At 39.5% G+C, this 20,149-nt stretch overlaps 1 protein-coding gene across 1 annotated transcript; it reads right to left on the reverse strand.

The window, feature by feature from the left end:
• Positions 1-2,139: 2,139 nt before the first annotated feature.
• On the reverse strand, positions 2,140-11,633 carry si:cabz01090165.1 (uncharacterized protein LOC100333421 homolog). Its single transcript, XM_043216865.1, is given in 10 exon segments — positions 2,140-2,771; positions 10,261-10,812; positions 10,814-11,054; positions 11,057-11,078; positions 11,081-11,130; positions 11,133-11,316; positions 11,318-11,416; positions 11,418-11,525; positions 11,527-11,568; positions 11,570-11,633. Coding segments are annotated over 10 exon segments (1,902 nt in total). The 5' UTR covers positions 11,630-11,633; the 3' UTR covers positions 2,140-2,227.
• Between the last annotated feature and the right edge of the window lie 8,516 nt (positions 11,634-20,149).

The raw sequence follows: 20,149 nt of genomic DNA on the forward strand, positions 1-20,149 counted from the left end.
ACTACTTTGTACAGTCAAATTAAAGCCTGGATGTATCAGGGGTAAGTCAGAGTCGGTCTGTAGATTTTGGGCAAATCAGAGGTAACAGATTTCACAGAAAGGCTTAGTTTTCGACGGGTACAGACTGAGACTTTGATTCCATCATGCAGAAGAGGATCAAACATTGTTTTATTTTTCGAACGTCGCGTAGAAACAAGGTGCGTGCTTCTGTGTGAATTTGTTGTTTTTGGAACAATTTAAAAGTTTGGAAGCGATAAACAGAACTTTTGTGAAAAATCATTACCATTCAAATATAATATATATTAAATGGTTATCAAAGCTGTATTTTCAGCGTTACTCCATTCTTCAGCGGTCCTTCAGAATATGCTAATATGCTGATTTGCTGTCCCGATTATTATTATTTCAAAACCGTGATACAATACTATTTATATGTTTTAGGTAGAAAAAAACTCTCATTCAGCAATGAGACATTAAGTGCATTAAAAGTAAAAATAAAAAAACTCACTGAACTTTATAATAATCAAAGAAATCTGAAAAGGAAACGTATCATGCTTAAACCAAAGTATAAAGTAAATGTTCTTCCTTGAGCAATAAATCAGCATATTAAATTCAGATTCTCAGTCATGTAGTGTGCGATGCCTAATTCTTATAAAATACAAAAAAGATATTTTAAAGAATGGGAATAAATGTACATTTGATGGTAGCCACTGGCTTCCATAGTTTTTTGTTTTTTCATACCATGGAAGTCATTGGCTACCGTTAACTGTTTGGTTACCAGCATTTTTCAAAATACTGTAAACTCATAAGATACTGTAATAAACTTAAAGGGGTTTGTAATGACATGAGGGTGAGTAAATGACAGAATAAAACATTTCCAGTGAACTCTCTCTTTAACGCTCTCCTGAATTGATGATACCGTGTGGAAGTGGCAATTTAAACACAGCCCTGCGAAACACCGATATTTAGACGCATGACCCTCACCTCGCAAAGGAAAACAGTAATATGTGCCATTCCATACTCAGCAGGTATGTTCATAACATACACACAAGCCTAATGTACTAATGTGCAAACCATAGGATTCCTCTCATTTTCGTTGTAAACATCCCAAACGGGCATCACGGCGTTTCAATTTTACGCTTTTGTAATTCAAATGCATTCTATTGAGCGAAACAACTGTCAGGCTATCAATTTAAATAGCGATCTCAAGTGTGCCGTACCGTTGGGGAAATCTTTTTAGGCCCGTTACCCCGACACAGACAGACAGCAGAGCCGCTATGCCTGTAATTTATCCATTAAAGGAGGCCCAATTAACAGAACTGGAACATCTCTGCATCAGCAGCACTGTAGCGTGGGGAGATTCTTTCATGCTGGCAACCCGCTGCCTAGCAACAAACCTTAAAGTGATAGTTTCCCCAAAAATCAGATATTCTGTCATTAATTACTTACTCTTGTGTTGTTCCAAACCTGTAAGGCCTACGTTTGTCTATGAAGGGTCTGAGAGCTCTCGATTTCATCAAAAATATCTTGTGCAACCTTTTGGATATTGTAAGATTTGTAAGTATTGCCAGCTGAAATTTTTGTTACTGTATTTTTATTGAAATTTTACTATTTCTCCCCATTTCCCTTAATAAATCTATTCCTCTCAGGACCTTTAGGACAAAAATGTAACAATTGAAACTCATTAAAACCAATTTTTACTTGCAAATGTAAAAAAAAAATTAAAAATTAAATAAACAAACAAAAAAATCTTAATAGGCTTTCATTCTATTGGCAAGGCTTTAAAACTTTATACAATTTTTTTTTTTTTACTAGATGGTGCCATTTTTTCAGGTTTTGGCCTTTCAACAAATACATTATTCCTCTTTTATGCTTCTGCATATTAAAGAGCCAATTGGATGAATAATGCAGCTATACAGTACAGTCTTCTTTTAAAAGAAACCAAAAAACATTTTTTGTCCACTATGGATCTGTGTGCAACTTTTTTTTATTGATGCACAAGGATTAATTTGTGACAAACTAAGGTGCTACGGGTTTGGACGACATGCGGGAGACTAATTAATGATAGAATTTACATTTAATTGTGAACTAGCTCTTTAAACAGATGAAAAGCATCCTCACCTCGGACAGGAGAAACCCTCTGTAAGGCCGCAGGGCCCGGCAACAGAAAAGAAACAGAATGGGTTGAGGTGTGGAGAGAATGGGAAGGGAGGCGGGATCGAACCCTTTGTTATTGCGATATGGAGTCGTCCTCTTTGAACGATTTCCCGTACTCCGGGTTCAAGTCCACTACCGTGGTGCCTTTCAGTGCTCCGTAGCCCCCCTCCAGGCCATGGGACCCTTCTTGCCTGTCCAGCCCGAGCGGGACGGAAGGCTTGCTGGAGGCCCCCGAGGACGAGCGCGGCGGAGGGGCCGATGCCGCCCCCTGCTGGCCACCGTTGGTCTGAGAACAGACGTTACTGACGCGAGCCGCCTTCTGCTTGTAGTGCTGGCTGTGAAGCTTGTACTTCATCAGCAGGATGAAGATGAAGACGAGGACCGACGCCACAATGATGCCGCCGATGATGATGATCATGGTGCCGCCGAGGAATTGGTCGTGGATGGAGCGGCAGTGACGAAACTCACGCTCCGTGGAGAAGGAGACGCAGCCCACCAGCCGCGTCGCGGTCAGAGACGTGATGCCGTCGTCGTAAACGGCCAGGACACAGAGCTCGTAGTCTCGAGACGAGGCCAGGTCGCTCAGTAAGAACAGCTTATGAGAGGCGGGGATCATTCTGAGAGAGAGAGAGAGAGAGAGAGAGAGAGAGAGAGAGAGAGAGAGAGAGAGAGAGAGAGAGAGAGACAGAGAGAGAGAGAGAGAGAGAGAGAGAGAGAGAGAGAGAGAGAGACAGAGACAGAGACAGAGAGAGAGAGAGAGAGAGAGACAGAGAATGAGAGAGAGAGAGAGAGAGAGAGAGAGAGAGAGAGAGAGAGAGAGAGAGAGAGAGAGAGAGAGAGAGAGAGAGAGAGAGAGAGAGAGAGAGAGAGAGAGAGAGAGAGAGAGAGAGAGAGAGAGAGAGAGAGAGAGAGAGAGAGAGAGAGAGAGAGAGAGAGAGAGAGAGAGAGAGAGAGAGAGAGAGAGAGAGAGAGAGAGAGAGAGAGAGAGAGAGAGAGAGAGAGAGAGAGAGAGAGAGAGAGAGAGAGAGAGAGAGAGAGAGAGAGAGAGAGACAGAGAGAGAGACAGAGAGTAAAAATACGGTAAAACCAGCAATACTGTAAGAACAAAAAGATTTCGATGTAAAAGTACTGTTCTACTAAAAGTACTACTATGTTACACTCTTCAAAATAAAGGTGCTTAGAAAACACAAATCTTTAAGCCTTGTTGAGAATAATAGACTTAAGGTAAGGTGACTGAAAAGAGATCTTTCAATGAAAGCACTATTTTACAGTATTACTGTTTTTACTGTAAAGCAAGTTGATGCCTATAGTCTATAAGCTTCATACTGTCTATAAACGTAAGTCTAGTGGACACATGTTGTGCAAGCTTTAGTTTAAACTCAGGGCAGATGGTTGTCACGAACACACAGAGTTTAGGATATCTCCCGTGCTGTCCGAAGGGAGACGCGCTTCGGAGCAGATTTAAGCGTAACATGTGCCCCGTGCCATCTGCAGAAGAAGCTCTCTGCTGGGTTCACTCCTGACCTTTCTCTGGACAGGACACGGCAAGAAAGTGCTACAGTTTTAGGAGACTTCATCTGTGTTCATCAGAGACTTCACAGATGATTGAACGCCGGTGCAGCAGCCAAAAAGAAAAAGTATAAAAAATATTTTTTTTATATGATTGTAGTTTTATTTTAGCTTTAACCTTTGGTGACGTTAACCTTCACCAAACAGAAAGTGCCATGCAAATATAAAAATATGCTATTGTGAGTAAACTATTAAATTATTCCATTTCCTGATGTTTAAGATTCGTGTCAAACTCCATACTAAAGAAAATGTGTATAAATCATTCATGCACGGATTTAAATTTTCACTTATTTTATTTAGTGCATTATAAATAAAGGGCCTAATGTATTATACTGCATATAAATAAAAAATAACATTTCATGTTAAAAACGTACCTGCATAGCCAACGGGAAAGTGATTGCTCGGTGACCCGACTGTTTGAAAACAAAACCCAAGTGACCAGACTGCCGCTAGTTTTTGCTTAATAATGCAGGCGATTTAAATATTTTAAGTCGCTCTGATTTTATTGAAATGTAGCGTTTATTTCCAAAAGCAAGCACCTGTGCAGCTTGTTCAAAGATTAAAATATTTGGAAAATATTTTATTTGAACATCGCATCTACAGCATAATGCACTATAAAATATACTTGATGGATAAAAGGGTGTGTTTGCAAATTTTCCACTAAATGCTCTCTTTGTGTAGTTACAGTGGTGTAAGTGCACTCTCTGGAAAAAAAAAAGGTACAAAAGCTTTCACTGGGACGGCACCCTCTCAAAAGGGACTAAATTGCACTAAATTACTGCTTGCAGATAGTCTGATCGAGCCCAGTGCATTATGGGAGCAAAATTTACTACAGCTTCTTTTTTGCCACAGAGCTGTTTTTTTTTTTTATTTCTAGCCATGCACAACCAATTTCAATAACTAATTATGCCTTTCTACTGCATAGACAGCTATCTTTTTTATTAAAACTCCATCTTCCAGTCATATATACCTCTGTAACACTGTTACCGTACGCGCTAAAACACGGGTTCAATATGTGAACCCTGACACATTTTCATTACGTTGATATTGCAGCGGTTCACAACTGAAACATCTGTGGACCGTTGCTAAAATATCGAGACGGCAGCGATATGTACTTATGGGTACGTATTTCACGTCTCGCTAGTAAGTGCACCCGGGTACGTTTATGCCGTGAGACCAGGTAACGTGAATTGCTCCTTGAGTTAATCTTATAATGCATTAAAATCTGCAGTAAGTTGCAAATATTATTTAACTCTGTTCACAGTTATTTATGAGACGCAATGCCTCCATGGCATCTAACACAGTGTTCTCAGATGTTATTCTTGCCGGATGTCTCTGTAAAGCGGGAGCAGCGGTATCATGTTTTCTGCAGGTCTGCTGATGCGATGCATTATTGAGCGCCGCACTGAGGTGAGCAGATGAAGGCCGAGTCGTGCCCGGGTGGCGCCGGCGGCGCTCGCGTGTTTGTGACCGTGAGCACGGCCGCATATTTTTGCATTTGACCCCGTGGGTAATTGGCCGAGCTCCTCTGGCGAGCGCGGGTTGACTGCGAGGGTAATGGTGTGTGAGTGTGTGAGTGTAAGTGTGCATACTGCTAGCTGCTCAGACACTGTGGGGAACACGCTGCTGTTTGTGATTGTTATTGACAAACAGCCACACATGAAATTACTTTACACTGTCAGCAGTGAATTGCTCCAGTGTTTTCTTTTGATGGGGCGGCGCATTTATGAGAGATCGTAATACATGTCAGAGCTAGCAAATACTGTGTGTGTGTGTGTGTGTGTGTGTGTGTGTGTGTGTGACCATGTTTGAGTGTTATAATCAAGAACCAGAGTGTGTCAAATCTTTAGTTCAGTCTCTGTATTATTATTTCAGCAGATAATAAGGACATTTTAAATTATTCTAAAATATATAACAGCATTTATTTACAGTAATAATAATAATAATAACAATAATAATACATTATTTAAATACAGTTATTTGACTCAGTTATGTAATATATATATATATATATATATATATATATATATATATATATATAAAAATAAAACAAAAACTATCATGAGAATATCATCAATTCTCAAATTCAATATAAATTTAGTAACGTGACTATATTTAAATTATTATATAAGGACATCTAAATTATTATAAAATGCATTTATTTTATTGCATTATTTAACCAAAAATACAAAAATGAAATATTTTTATTACAAAAATACATTAATAAATAAATAATAGCATAACTAATGCTGTTAAGTAATGTTAACTAATCAACCTTATTGTAAAGTGTTACCTAAACGCATTATAAATGAATAAATAAATAACCACAACATTATATATATTATCTAAAATTATGAAAATAACATTATACACACACACACACATATAAATGAATGCATTATATATATATATATATATATATATATATATATATATATATATATATATATATATTCACACACACACACACACACACAAACACACACACACATATACACTTTTTGGATGAAATAAATGTATTAAATAAAATGTAAGTAAAATAACATTGCTGTAAATGTGTCAGTGACTCTTTGTATTGTTGAGTTGTGTTTGCTGTGCTGCTAAGCGCTGTTAAGAGCTCTGTCAGTGAGCTTTAATAAGCGGCGGGTTTGCTAGCTGCTGCAGTGTCATGTGCTAATGAGCAGATACAGGGATCTCCCTCCAGTCCGCTCTTCTGGATCCTCTCACACGCCACTTGATGGATATATATTGAGAAAATTCCTCTCACTTCTGGCATCCATTGGTCCTTTTAAGCTGCCGAGGGTCAGGCTGGCTGAACCCGTGTCTCTGAGCTGTCACTGTAAATAGAGAAGGGGCTTCGAGCTCTTCTGAAGATGTGTCACTTGGCACGGAAACCCTGTCATCTCACTGTCTTCTGAAGGAGCTAGTGCTGCTTAATTACCCACTTAAAAGCGGCTTAAATTAAAGATGAAAACATGCAAATAACGAGGAGAGATAGAGGATGATAACGTGAGAAAGATGAGGTAGGATGATGACAGTGACATTCTCAAACAGAAACCCTGGGCACCTAGAGCTTTCTTAAAGAAACAGAGCACCAAAAAATGATGGTGATTCAAACCAATTTGACCTAACTTCTGTAAAAAAAAGTACATCTAGTCTTATTCTCCCAAATATAATATACTGTGGTTATTTTCTCACCCTCGTGGTCTTCTAATCCTTTTTTGAGTTTCTTTCTTCTGTTGAAAGATATTTGGAGGAATAGCAACACTGTTGGTCCCTATCAACCCTTTTTCGTCTACAACAGAAGAAAGACAATCTCACAGGTTCAGAATAACAGAAATAATTACATGATTTTACATTTTGGCTGAACAATTCCTGAAATTATATTTGCAGATAATAGGTAGACTTTAAAATATTATCAAATTAATTATTTTGAAATAAATTAATAATTGCATTTTTCTAATTTTAATAATAATAATAATAATAATAATAATAATAATAATAATAATAATAATAATAATAATAATAATAATAATAATCATAAAATAAATATTTTCTTTTTGTTTTATTATTTGATATTACATTTAATTTGAATATATATTTTGTAATATATTTCACTCACTAATGTATTTAAATACATGACATAAGTCAAACAGAAATGACATTAAAGCATATCTTGGTACTACTTTCTACGAAGGCCGTGTTTATAATACATTAGAATTGCATTGTAAAGAATGCAAAATGCATAATAAATAACTTGTATCATCTCAGGAATATTGATAAAACCATTTTTAACATGTCACAGCTATTTGTGGTTATAGCTTTTAAGAGTATGATCATTTACAACGCAAGATGAATATGATTTATGAGTAAATTATATTTCTGATAGTTATAATGCATTATAAGTCTCATATATTTCCATTTTACTGATGTTACTTTATTTTTTTTTTTTCTTCAAACAGCCATAAGATCATATATCACATCAATATAATGTAATATAATGCATTTCCTTTTAACTGTTTTTTCTTTATTTTTTTAACATCAGTTAGGTTATTTTGATGGTACCCTTTAGACAGCTGTTGATAAATAACTCAAGATGTCAATGTCAAGATTTGATATTGTAAAGTAAATTAAATATGGTGTTCATTGTGTTATTAATAATCAAACTCTTGTTAGTTTTAATCACAAATACGTAAATATAAGGCTTTTATAATGCATTATGCATTGATTATAATGCCTTACGAGTACCTTTACAATGCAAGCTTTATAGAAAGCGTTGCCAAAAACGTCTTTACCAGTCTATTGAAGAAAAAAAATCATCTACATTTCGCACGTGCCCGAGGGTGAAAAAATTAACAGCCAATTTTCGCTTTTGGGCGAACTATCTCTTTAAGAGAGCGCCTGCCAAGAGAACACATGCTGATATAAATGTACCCCGTCTGACATCACACCTAGCACTTCATTCAGGTCTTCATTTGGCACCAGGCACACTGTGCCTCCAGCGCTCTTTCACCCAGACATCACTTCAAATTTAACCTGTCTTTTCGACTCAAAGTTTACACTCTATATCCTTGCCCTGGTCTCAGTTTCTCAGCCACCATCTCCAACTCAAGCGGGAGTCTGACGCATGCATTCTTAATTGATTCTGAAAGACTTTAGATTACTCTGCAGCTCTATAAACTAGAGAACTCCCCTTGCCTTTTCCATAATTAATAGCAAATTGCTTTCTGTATGTATCTTTTCTTCTCTCTTAATCTATCCAGAGGGATTATTGCAGAGTTAATTACATCCTTACAGATCCCTTCAATGAGAAATCATGGGCGGTGGGGCCACGTCTGAATGCTAAAAAGGAACATTAATGTAGTCGTTTCTTCGCAAGGGGCGTCGACTGACGGTATATAGGGCACCCGTGCGAAGACTTGCTTGTCCTCTCAATATTTCACAAAGCAAAAGACGGGGTTTTGAATTCGAGACGTGTTTCAACATCAATGCAAATACGCCTCGGTTGTAATCTGTCAGGAGCATCTGAAACGAGGGCAAGCACTCGACACGCAGCTTCTATTGTTATTCTGTTATTATTGTCTTCCTCGTTGCACCTCGAGCTCTGTGATTTATTGAAGGGTGTCAATGTGTATTGGGCTCGCCGCTCTTCTTTGCGAAATTCGGTTTGAATTGCATCAGGCCGAAACCGTGGAAGCCAATCTGTCCGTGCGCTAATGAAAATCCTTCAAGAGCTTTTCTGACATGCACCCTAAAACAGCCGGTCCTTTTGGGAAGGATCCTTTCATTAGCACAGAAAAAGGAAAAAAAAAATAAACAAAACGCATGCTTGTGTTTCGTATAGCGCATTCATGATATTATTGTGTCTTTGTTGGCTGGCAATCATCGAGGTCCATTTGTATTCATCAGAGGAATTGCAATGTTTCATCCCCTATCTGAATAGGATTCCGCCATAAGCCATTAACACCCCCAGTCTCAGATGCCAGCCTTTGCCTTTGAACAAAGACAGAATCAATTTGTTTATCTAATGCAGAATTACCCAGATTCAAAACCCATTTGTGGGGATAGACCATCCGCAGTGCGCTCTCAAATAATGCATTAGGAAAGAAGACCTTGCAGAGATTTCTACTACAAAGCGTTCAAAGATTTGGAATCAACTGATCGGGCGTTTGTGATTTTGCACAGATGAACTTCATGGTGATTTCAACCCTCAAGAAGTCTGTATTTTGCTACTAAATAGCGCTATAAGCATCTTCTAAATGATATAATTAAACTTCGTGTCGCACTGTAATGATTTCACAACACGTGTTTGCTCAAAAAGCAAACACATATTCAGATGTGAGCTCCATGCTCGACTTCAGACAAAGTAAAATGGGCGAATAACTATTTTTAGCTTTTAATTATACAATAATTATCATTACTATAACGACGGTTTTACTGCAACTGGGAATGAATTAGAAGCAAAGTTGATTTGAATTAGTAGATCAGAGAGCAGAAAACCATAAGCTGGTTATGATTAAAAATAATAATAATAATCACATTAATATTGGTAAAAACCATTTTATTGTCATTGAAAGGGGATTATAAAATGTCTGGAGAAGCTCATCAAAAATACCAGTGGGGCGTCTGTCAACCTCCGGTGTAGACAGCTTCATTGATTAAAATAAAAGCAATTTAGCACTGACGCGCTCTGACATGCCGCTCATGTCCTTATGGATTTCTAGTATCAATAACAAATGTGATTACAGTCTACAGTCAAATCAAGAATAAAATCTGTGCAAACCAGGATCTTATAGAAAGCTAAAACCATCAAAATAATAAAATAAATAAACAAATAAACTTAGTTACCAATGAAACCAATGAATTTATCTGAAACACTGGCTAGCTACAAATAGCGTCCCCTGTTCTAAAGAGATACCATAACATACAGCAACCTTAAAACATGCATTTTCCATAAAGCTGCTTTTAAACAGTGCATAGTGTGAAAGCAACATGAACATCAACCTGTGTTTATCTGGAGATAAATCTCAAACTCACCTGTATATGAGGATGTCGTCGGTGGAGCTGTTGTACTGGATCTGGTACATGCGAACTCCGGGGATGTGGCTTTGCGGAGGCCAGCGGATCATTGCAGAGCTGGAGGTTATTTCCGAGACACTGACCCGCTGATCACCTCGAGCATGGCCGCCACTGCCACTGCTGTTGGACTTTATAGAAGTCGGCATGTCTGAGGGTCCCGGCTCCGGCTCCAACTTGGGGTCGTAATGCGGCGAAGGGTTAACGACTAATTCCACAGGAGCAGTAGCCTCGCCGGCTGCGTTTGAGGCTATGCAAGTGAACACGCCAGAGTCTTTAACCGTAGCCGTTAAGATATCCAAAGATCCGTTCTCGTAGCACACAGTGCGTGAGGTGTTTCCGATGAGCTTCCCGTCCGGACTGACCCAGTGGACGGTCGGCTCGGGGTCACCCACAGAGCGGCATCTCAAACTAACCTCTTGACCCTCCATGACGAACATCTTGGAAGTGTGCCTGGTGATCATAGGCGGCTCGCAGACGAACTCTTCCTCGCGAATCGTCCAGAAGTACTTGCGCCAAGTCTCGCGCGGGGGCGCACGCGTCTCAGGTCGTCCTCCGCGTCAGGCGGCGCAACCACACCAGCTCGCAATTGCAATGCAACGGGTTCCCGCCGAAGCTGAGCACCAACGCGGTAAGCGGTGACCCTTTCATTTTGGCGTACACTGGGATTCGTAGGAATAGAGGATCTGGGGGGATCTTCTTCAGCTTGTTGGATGTCATATCAAGTCTAGCCAGTTTATGAAGATTTGAAAATATCCTTCGGGGACGAACTCGATGAGAGGTTGTGGTCCAAACTGAGGGTGTTGACGCTGGCTAGCATGGCTATGGTGTCCACGGCAAGTCCACCAGGTTGTTGTAAGAAAGGTCAAGGTCCTCGAGGTTTCGGAGGAAATCTTGGAAGGCTCCGTCGGAGATGCTGTGAAGCTGGTTGTTGGCGAGGATGAGGTGGCGCAGATTGACCAGCCCCTGCAGGTGCGTGTCGCCCAGCACCGTGAGGCGGTTGGCGCCCAGGTGCAGCGGCGTGTAGATCCTGCAGGTCGGCGAAGGCGCACGGTCGGATCTGGCTGATGGTGTTGCGTGAGAGCGTGAGGTGTATGAGGCTGCTCATGTTAGCGTAAGTCCTGGTGGCGTAGGGTGGTGATGAAGTTGTCCATCAGTCGCAGCTCGGCGGTCTGCCGATCGATGTTCGGGCGCACGAAGAGCAGGCCGGTTTTGGCGCACAGCACGTGTGTACGAGGGCAGCAGGTTCTGGCAGGTGCAGCGTTTGGGGGCACAGCATGGCGGAGGACGGCATGGAGAACAGAGCCAGGCACAGCAGCAGTTGCTCCATGGGTGCGCTCCTACAGGAATCAGAGCACAGAGGAAAACGGGTTAGCTCTCATGCTGAGTCTCTTCCCTCTGTCTCGCGCGAGTGTCTTTCGACACACTTTAACCTCCCCAAACACACACACACGCTAAGTATCCCACGCTCTCATATGCATGCTCAAGAGAGTGTTTTATTAAACATGCAGAGATTGTCGGACACATTAAGACACAATCAGTGAAAGGTAAAGCTGAGCAGACATCGCAGTCGGTGGTGAGGTTATACCTAGTAGCGTGTATCAAAAAAATTTGCAAATGCCCAGCTGGACTCGTGATTCATCCTATGCACATTTCCCTAATCAAATTAGCACATTAACATTTTCTAACAACATGGTGGCTACGTTTCCCACATCCCTGGTTGCAGACTGGAATATTATGCATGAAACTGTTCCTCTAGCTGGACTATTTTTTAAAGAGACAGTTTCCTGCAAAATTAAATTTTCCTCACGTATGGATGTATGAAAAGAAAAAATACTTGTCAAAAAACTAAAATGTATACACATGCACACACATATCCATTTCAAAACTTTATATATATAGATAAAGTTTATCTTATGAATATTATTTTTATTATAGATAGATAATAGATAGATAGATAATAGATAGATAGATAGATAGATAGATAAGAGAAAAAAAGCTTCTATATTCATATCTTTGAAAATTGACTCTCTTTCTTCCATTGAACAGAAAACTAATTTAAAGTAAAATGCCAGAGCTTCTTTTTTCCACACAATAGAAGTGAATGGTGACCATGGCTGTAAGGCAAGATTCTCAATGAAGACTAATATCCAGGTTCTATTAAATTCCTCACACAAAGCTATGGCTTCAGAAGACTTGGAATACAGTGCACAAATCCTGTGAACAACTTTTATGGAGCTTTTTCCTCCTTATTGAGCTTGACAGCCCCTGTTCCCATCCACTCCCATTGTATGAAAAAAAACATCACCTCAGACCTCCTGCTACATATCACCTTTTTGTGAAAAAGTAAAGTCATGTGGGTTTGTAATATCATGAAGGTAGGTAAATGACTATACAATTTCAATTTTCTTTATGGATGAACTCTATCTTTAAAGCATGCAGGGACTTTTAATGCTTGGATAAAGATGATGTTTCTAGTGCATCGCAGCTGAGAAACTGCTTATTTAATTTCACCAAAGCTGATGTTTGAACGCAAGATTACTAGATATTATCGCATTATGTGGATGTGTTAATGCTGGGTTATATAAAACTGCTGCCTCTGCCTTCTATAACATATGCAGGATCTGCAACGGGAGCAAAAAGAGAGAGGAAGAGAGGATGCGGCTATAGTTTCACACCAAAGGCAATGAGCAAGAACGCCAAAACCAAAGAAAGAGTTGGAGGACGCCTCTTCGGATCCGGCTGGTTTTAATAGCCCTCTGCTGTGTGAAAGTCAGGATATTTGACACCCGCCTCTGCCCCGGAAATTCATATGTGGCGATAAAAATGGCTGCGGGAATATGAATTATTATTCTATGCCGTGGCTTTTCGCATCACGAATGCTAATATCTGATTCGCGGCTCTTTGTTTATTGCTTGTGCATAGCATTCCATTTTAATAACTTTTATGTAAAAGCACCTAAATGCAATTTTTGTTCACTGCTCGCAACGCCATCCTGAATATCAAAGAGGTTCAGGCCCCCGTGCTTATCAGCGAGGATCTTGGGCGTCAAGGGATTGTTTTGCTTCTTGCGGGCAGGGGGAAACATTGAGCTTCGCTTTGGGCCCGAATGGGCCGGACTGGCAGGAGTAAACACAGAAGTGCTTGAGTGCGAGGTGGTAGCGGCAGTGTGATGCATTCAGGCAAGCAAGCCCCCTCTCTCCATTACACACAGAAAACAGAGTCACGGAAACCCTCAAGAGAGAGCCATTATCCAGACAACTAACTAAGAAGAGCACTAAAGCAGTCTCTCGCTTTAGTTTGCACTGGTTTTCAGAGGCACATATATGCACTTTTTCGCCCCGGAAAAAGCACAAATAAATGGAAAGACTTCCAAACGTTGCACCAGGACAGTTTCTCCCGATCAAAGCGAGCGCAAGCAGGATTGCAGGAGAACAAATGCGCGCAGACGCCTCCTTAGGATGGCCTGTGGTCGAGTTTAATTCCCAGAAACACGCTGACAAGGTGATACTGTAGGCGTGTTGTGTCATTATGATAGTGTGAGAATAAATGGATTTATTTTGCATGGTATAAATGGATATCAATTGATTTCGTTGCAAAGCATAAATGAAATTGAGTGCGAAACGTTGTTAAAATACAGTGGGAACATCTCAAGCGCTTCTAATTAGACCAAGATGAAATGTCATCGTGGTCAACGCTTTACCCTGGCATCCATCTCTCTCTCTCTCTCTGTCTCTGAATATCAGCAGGATTCATTAATATTTCAGAGAGGACACAGGCTGCTGGGTGGGGTATTTGACACAGTGTGTAAAAATTAACCCCTACTGAGCTGGAGACTCTACTCCGGCAAAGGAAGAGCAAACATACATAATGCACATAATCACCCGTATGAATACTTTAGAAAGACTTCTCTGTACTCTGAAAGACTTCAGAGTACAGAGTACACAAGAACTGAAGCCGCTATTTTTTTTCAGCTAAAGGATGCAATAAAAGTTAGAATTAATCATCCATGTGAGATAGAAATACTGATGATCAATGCTGGGTAGATTACTTACAATTTACAGTCTTGTATATTACAAATTACGAATAAAAATGCAATCTCTTAAGACTACACATCTAATTGGACAATTTTTGGATTACTTCATGACCCGACTTTTTATCGTGATAGAGTAGGGTTATTTTGTACCACACTTGATATAAAAATATCAAGGAAAGAAAATATATTCAATTCTTAAGATATCAACATCTTGAAATGCACATTATATTACACCACTGGAGTTTTGTGAACTAAAAAAGAAGCTTTAATTCACAATTAGCAAATGTAAAATATTACTACTACTACTACTAAAAACTTTACTAAACTACTTTACCTTACCTTACTTATACCTTATAATGCATTGCATAATTAAAACATGTAGCTTGATCAATGACCATTTGATGACCAGTGTTGAAGAATGTTTAAAGGCTATAAGGTCAGATTCAATGCACTGTGCATCTGATCAGCATCGCACCTTAAGACATCCATGAGAAAATGGAGACAGGACGGTGTGAAAGGACATTGCTATTACTGTAGGTAAATGTAAAATGCTACTGCAATGAGAATCCATTCAGATGTAGCTGTGCAAGAAATCTCTCAAATGTGTCCTTTTTGGTTTCCTATGACAATGGTTCAGCATATTTTTTTTCTTTCCATCAGGATTTATTATCATTGAGAAATAGCTGCTAGGTAGGATAACTTCAGTTCCACTCGCTCCGTGTCCTTATTTAAAAGAATCCAGGACAAAAATCGACTGAGAGATTAAAATGCTGTTGCAGGACTCTGAAGTAAGTACTTAATGCAATCTAAACACATCAATCCAATTCTGAGGGCCTATAATAATCAGCTTAACTGTAAACATATACTAATTACTGCCTGAACCCCACAGATCTTCAATCACTCAGAAAGAAATACATGTCAGCAATATTCAGTCTTTTCTTAGAAACAGCAAACGGATTTTAGACATTTTTTTCTTGGTTTATATGATATTTATATTCCTGCATGTGAGTGCGCTTATAATAATAATACAGAAGTTTAAATGGGCGGGAAGACATTATTAAAAAATGTTTTTCTAAATAGATGTTGGACATACTTATCGCTGCTTCCTAAAAATTATCTCTCTGAAGTATATTCCATTCATATTCACAATTTGAAGCCTCCTGATGATTATGAACATGAAATTATCCAGCCATGGCTTCTTATTTTCTATAAATATAAATAGGGGAAAACAAAGCCTAAATTCTTAATCATCGCCATAATGAGAAAAATATATTTCTGATGTGCAGCAAACGATGATTGGAGAGCTTCACAAATTAATGAAGGGGGCTTTAAGAGAAGACAGAGCAGTGTGGACATGTGTCAGCATCATTGACCAAAGACTTCCAAGAGAATTAAAGCAGAGTTGAGTGTCTGGGGTCAGGAAAACCTTAAAAGTGGTTTCAGCAAGGTTTCAAGAAAATTCATAGACAAATTTATGGTCAGATGAAGCTAAAAATTAGCTTGATAGCAGCAGACACCCAAAATGGTTTTGGTGGAATACAGGGATACAAAAGCACCACATGTGTACAATTAAATATACTGGGTTGCATTTTTCTAGACATCCTGTTTAGACACATGGCATCCCACCCATCACCAACAAAACATCTTATAAAACGACTGATTCTGCTAGAAATGAGTATTTGGGCCAGTTTGATCTTCCAAACATGATCCAAACACCAAAATAGGCCATATATATTTTTATTTTTCCTAATTGTTTTTGCCATACTACTTATATAATACAACGCTTGGTTCTCGCCTCTTCAGCGCTCACGAGGAGATTTTAGCAATGTCACAACTGCGCTCAGATTTGGCCAACACACCAAAAGCCAAGAGATTTCAATATGAAGTCAAATATCTTTAACAAAACTCTCCAAAACTAAATGATCTGAGCTAGCCTTACATCGTTTCGTGAAGCTATTCTTTTATTTCTCCCGCAGGATACAATGCAACCGTATTAGAGACGTTGAGCAAACGTAAAGAGTAATGAAATGTTCATCTGAGGTGTGTGTGTGTGTGTGTGTGGTCTCTCACAAACATGCAGATTACACTGAGGCCCCTAACCTGCCCAAAAAGATGCATGATGATTGTGTCCGTGGTGCTGCTGTTCCTCCTCGTCCCTGTCTAATCCTCCTCTCCCGCGCCTGCCTTCTTTGTTCATTTACAGCCGAAAGAACGGGCAGAAGTAGGCTGTGATATTTAAAACAAAGGAGACCTCCTGCGCTACCCTAGCTGACTGGTGTCCCGCAAAGGACCGGCCCTTTCACCATCCATCAAAAAAGGCAGCCGCATAGAGCGCTTTGTTACTCTTCGACACTTGGCTAAATAACGCGACTGGAAGAATAGATGCATCGACTGACGATTCGCTTCCTGATCGTGACCGGCCGTGTCGCCTTCAGCAGCCCGCGGACGCCAAAACATTTAATGCACACAGACGGGAGGTTTGTATCCGAACGAGATGTGCTGGTACTTTGACCGCTAGGAGGTTTAATAACGCAGGCTGTTGTGGCTTTAAAGGAGAGCGAGTTTCATTAAAACCTCAGCAGGCAATTAGCCTCACAGCATTAAACACAGACTGGCCCAGACTCGCACATTATCATTACATTAAAGCTCATAGATGAGGGGTCACGACCGATGTTTAGACAGAGCCGGGCTAAAACGAACTGCGCTAATCTGAGCAAACGCTTCCTACTGTTAGGAAACAGCCATAACCTTCAGCGCCATGGATCATGTTTTGCGAAGTGAGCACACGCTTGTAGGTGAGTGCACTGCGCTATGATGTACAATATGTCTGAGAAACTAACACGAGACACTCAACGCTTTACATATAGTCTTTTAGCAGATGCTTTTATCCAAAGCTACTTAAATGAGGACAATAGAAGCACCAAAACCAACTAAAGAGCAATGATACTATGGTGTTACGACAAGTCTCCATAGCTTATATAGCATAGTACGAAAGAATAGGTCAATAAAAAGACAACGGATAGAATAGAGTAAGACATAGAAAGCTAGTGGATTCCTATGCATTAAAAATGTTGAGCCATCGTGAAATTAAGGGCAACCAGCTTCAGCAGATTTGTGAGTTTTTCTTTGTTTTAGTAAAATTCACCTATATGTATAGAATTTACCTTGATGTATGATGCATATTGCAAGTAGTTATAACGCATACTTAATGCACCCATACACTGTAAATACGCTAATATTTTTAACAACAGCATTCATCGTGATTTACCATGCATTTTAAATTTGCAATTATTATTTTTTGGCGACAAGATCTAATGAGTTACAGCACGCAATACAAATAATTATAATGCATTATAATTTCCTCCGTTATATACATATAATGTTTATTAATGTATAATGCATATATAAAAGCTTTAAGTGAAGTAAGTTGCAGTTATTTTTTATGTCTATCGTATCTATATAGAATTTTTAAAAAGCTTTTTATAATTTAATTTTATTAATTGTTTTTCTTTATAGTTCCAGTTAACTGTAGTAACTCTGGTATATACTGTACATATCGTAGGGCTCCTATCATTCTACAGTGAGCCTAGTTTATGGCACCGTGAGGGTTTTGTGAGTCATATTGCCATGCTATAAAATACACAATGATTTATTCGTCCTGTGAGCTGAATCTTTACATGACAGATTCTCACATTTCACAGTGTGTTTATGGCTCTCTGCTGATATTCATCTGCAATGGAGATCCATAATGTTTATGGGAGAGTATCTAATAGCCTATAAAGTCACCCTCTCAGCGAAGATACACACCATCATGATCTCAAAACACACCAGAATCTCAACGTGTGATCCATTTATACAAATGTGGCAGAATGTCTTTCAGTTGACTTTTCATTCAGGAAGAAGAACTTCAATGAATTCATAAACGGGTTGTAAATGTGAGTATGAAACTTATACATGCAACAATATGTATATATTCATAATTTGAATGTATACCAGGCAATTTTATACAGCACAAAGAAAAGTAGGTGGAGAGTTCAGGTCAGCAGTACACACAATTAAAATTGTAAGCTTTTTTGTAAATACGCTGATTGAATTAGTCCAGCAAATAATATCTAACCATTTGAGCGAAAATCCCATCATGCCTTGCTTGAATCGCACTTCCGCATCTTCCTCACGCCCCAATCCACTCATTTGAAGATCTGGATGGTGAGGCCATTCTCACGGAATTGAAAGGAAGCCAATTTTCATCCGTATAGCAGAAAGCAGGCGTATTGACATTCACAGTCGCTCACGCTGCTTCTGGTGCACCTTATCACCCGCAAAACAATTCTCTTCTCTAGCCAAACAAGCCGGGCAGTGTGGATGTGGGCAGAGGAGGGCAGTGACAGATCCATCAGCGCTGCCTTCGCCAGATTCGTAGCCTACCGCTGCCAGGTCTGTATGTCACCCCATTACACAAACAGCAAACATCCTCTCCGCCCTCTTCGCTGTCTCCGCCCGTGAGGCTGCTTTCAAACACGGCACCTGGCCAGATGAGACGCTGAGACGCAGTCATGCCACCCTTCCGCCGCACAACGCGGCGCGATTAGCGCCATAATTGCTTCATCGCCATCTCCATCATCAGCAGCTCCTCCGGGCCCAACTTCGTCTGGGCCGTTTGGCCAACAAAAGGGACAGGCGTGAAAACCAGCGCGACAAGAACGATAACCTACGATAAGAAAAGTAAAAGTTTAAAAATCGATGCAAAATGTCATATTTTTATCTCGTTGGTCCCACAATCTTTTGTTTTATTTCAACGGGTTAGTCGAATCATCAATCAGATTTAGTTTTATTACACTTTATTTATTTATTCAAAAGTAAAAATGGGAAAATTAAACAATATTAAGGTATAAAGACTGGAAATAGTCCTTTCTTGTAAAACTATTTGACACATTTAATTTTTTCCATAAAATAAAAAAAAAATTATAATTTTTATTGTAATTATGTCCGGAATACTTTAAAAAGGGGATTATTTATTTATTTTAGCTGTTTATTTTCATTTATAAGGCACAAAAATCATTGAATAGGTTTACAAGAAAGCACATTACACCTCAAAATGTTGTTTAATTACCCTTTCTTTGCTATAATTGTTCAATTTATTACAAAAATGCTTTTTAAAGTAATAGATACACCATTTTTATGTTGATGATTTATTTAGTAGTTTAACATGTGCATTATAAAATAATACGCAAAACTACTTATCACTTATTTCTTTGAAAATATTTGAACTCTTTTTAGTGAGTTTAGTGAGGAACAGAGTTTCATTTTAAATGCTGTGATTAATTGACTGCAATTTTGAATGAATGGTCATGACCAAAACAGGCAAACACACAATACTTAAGTCATTTCTGTAGGCGACATTTGTTGCAGCATCGCCTCCTCGGTATATTTATATCTGCTGTGCCTATCAGCAGGAGGACTGATGTGTTTGTGTCTTTTTACGCCAGCGCTGTTGTCGAAAGTTGTTTAGCAGTGCTGATCATCGAGGATTTGAAGCGTTTGTAGGACGTGGTGCTATTCCGCCAGAGGACGGAGGCATGGAGTGACACGGTAAATCATCAAGGCAGTTAATAACGGTTTCAGATGCCTGCCTCTGCAGAATGGAGCGTTGTGCCTCGAGCTAAACATCACCTCAACCGAACTCGTGAGACCTCGCTGGCGACTCAGACTTCTTCCTGATCGGTGATTTACTCAGACCCCAGCCACGCTCAGGTGCGCGCTCAGAAAGAAGACGACACCTCGCAGCAGTGAAAACAATTCCCAGACCTCAACCAT

The sequence above is a fragment of the Puntigrus tetrazona genome, chromosome 18, assembly GCF_018831695.1.
Source record: "Puntigrus tetrazona isolate hp1 chromosome 18, ASM1883169v1, whole genome shotgun sequence".
NCBI classification, from domain to species: Eukaryota; Metazoa; Chordata; class Actinopteri; order Cypriniformes; family Cyprinidae; genus Puntigrus; species Puntigrus tetrazona.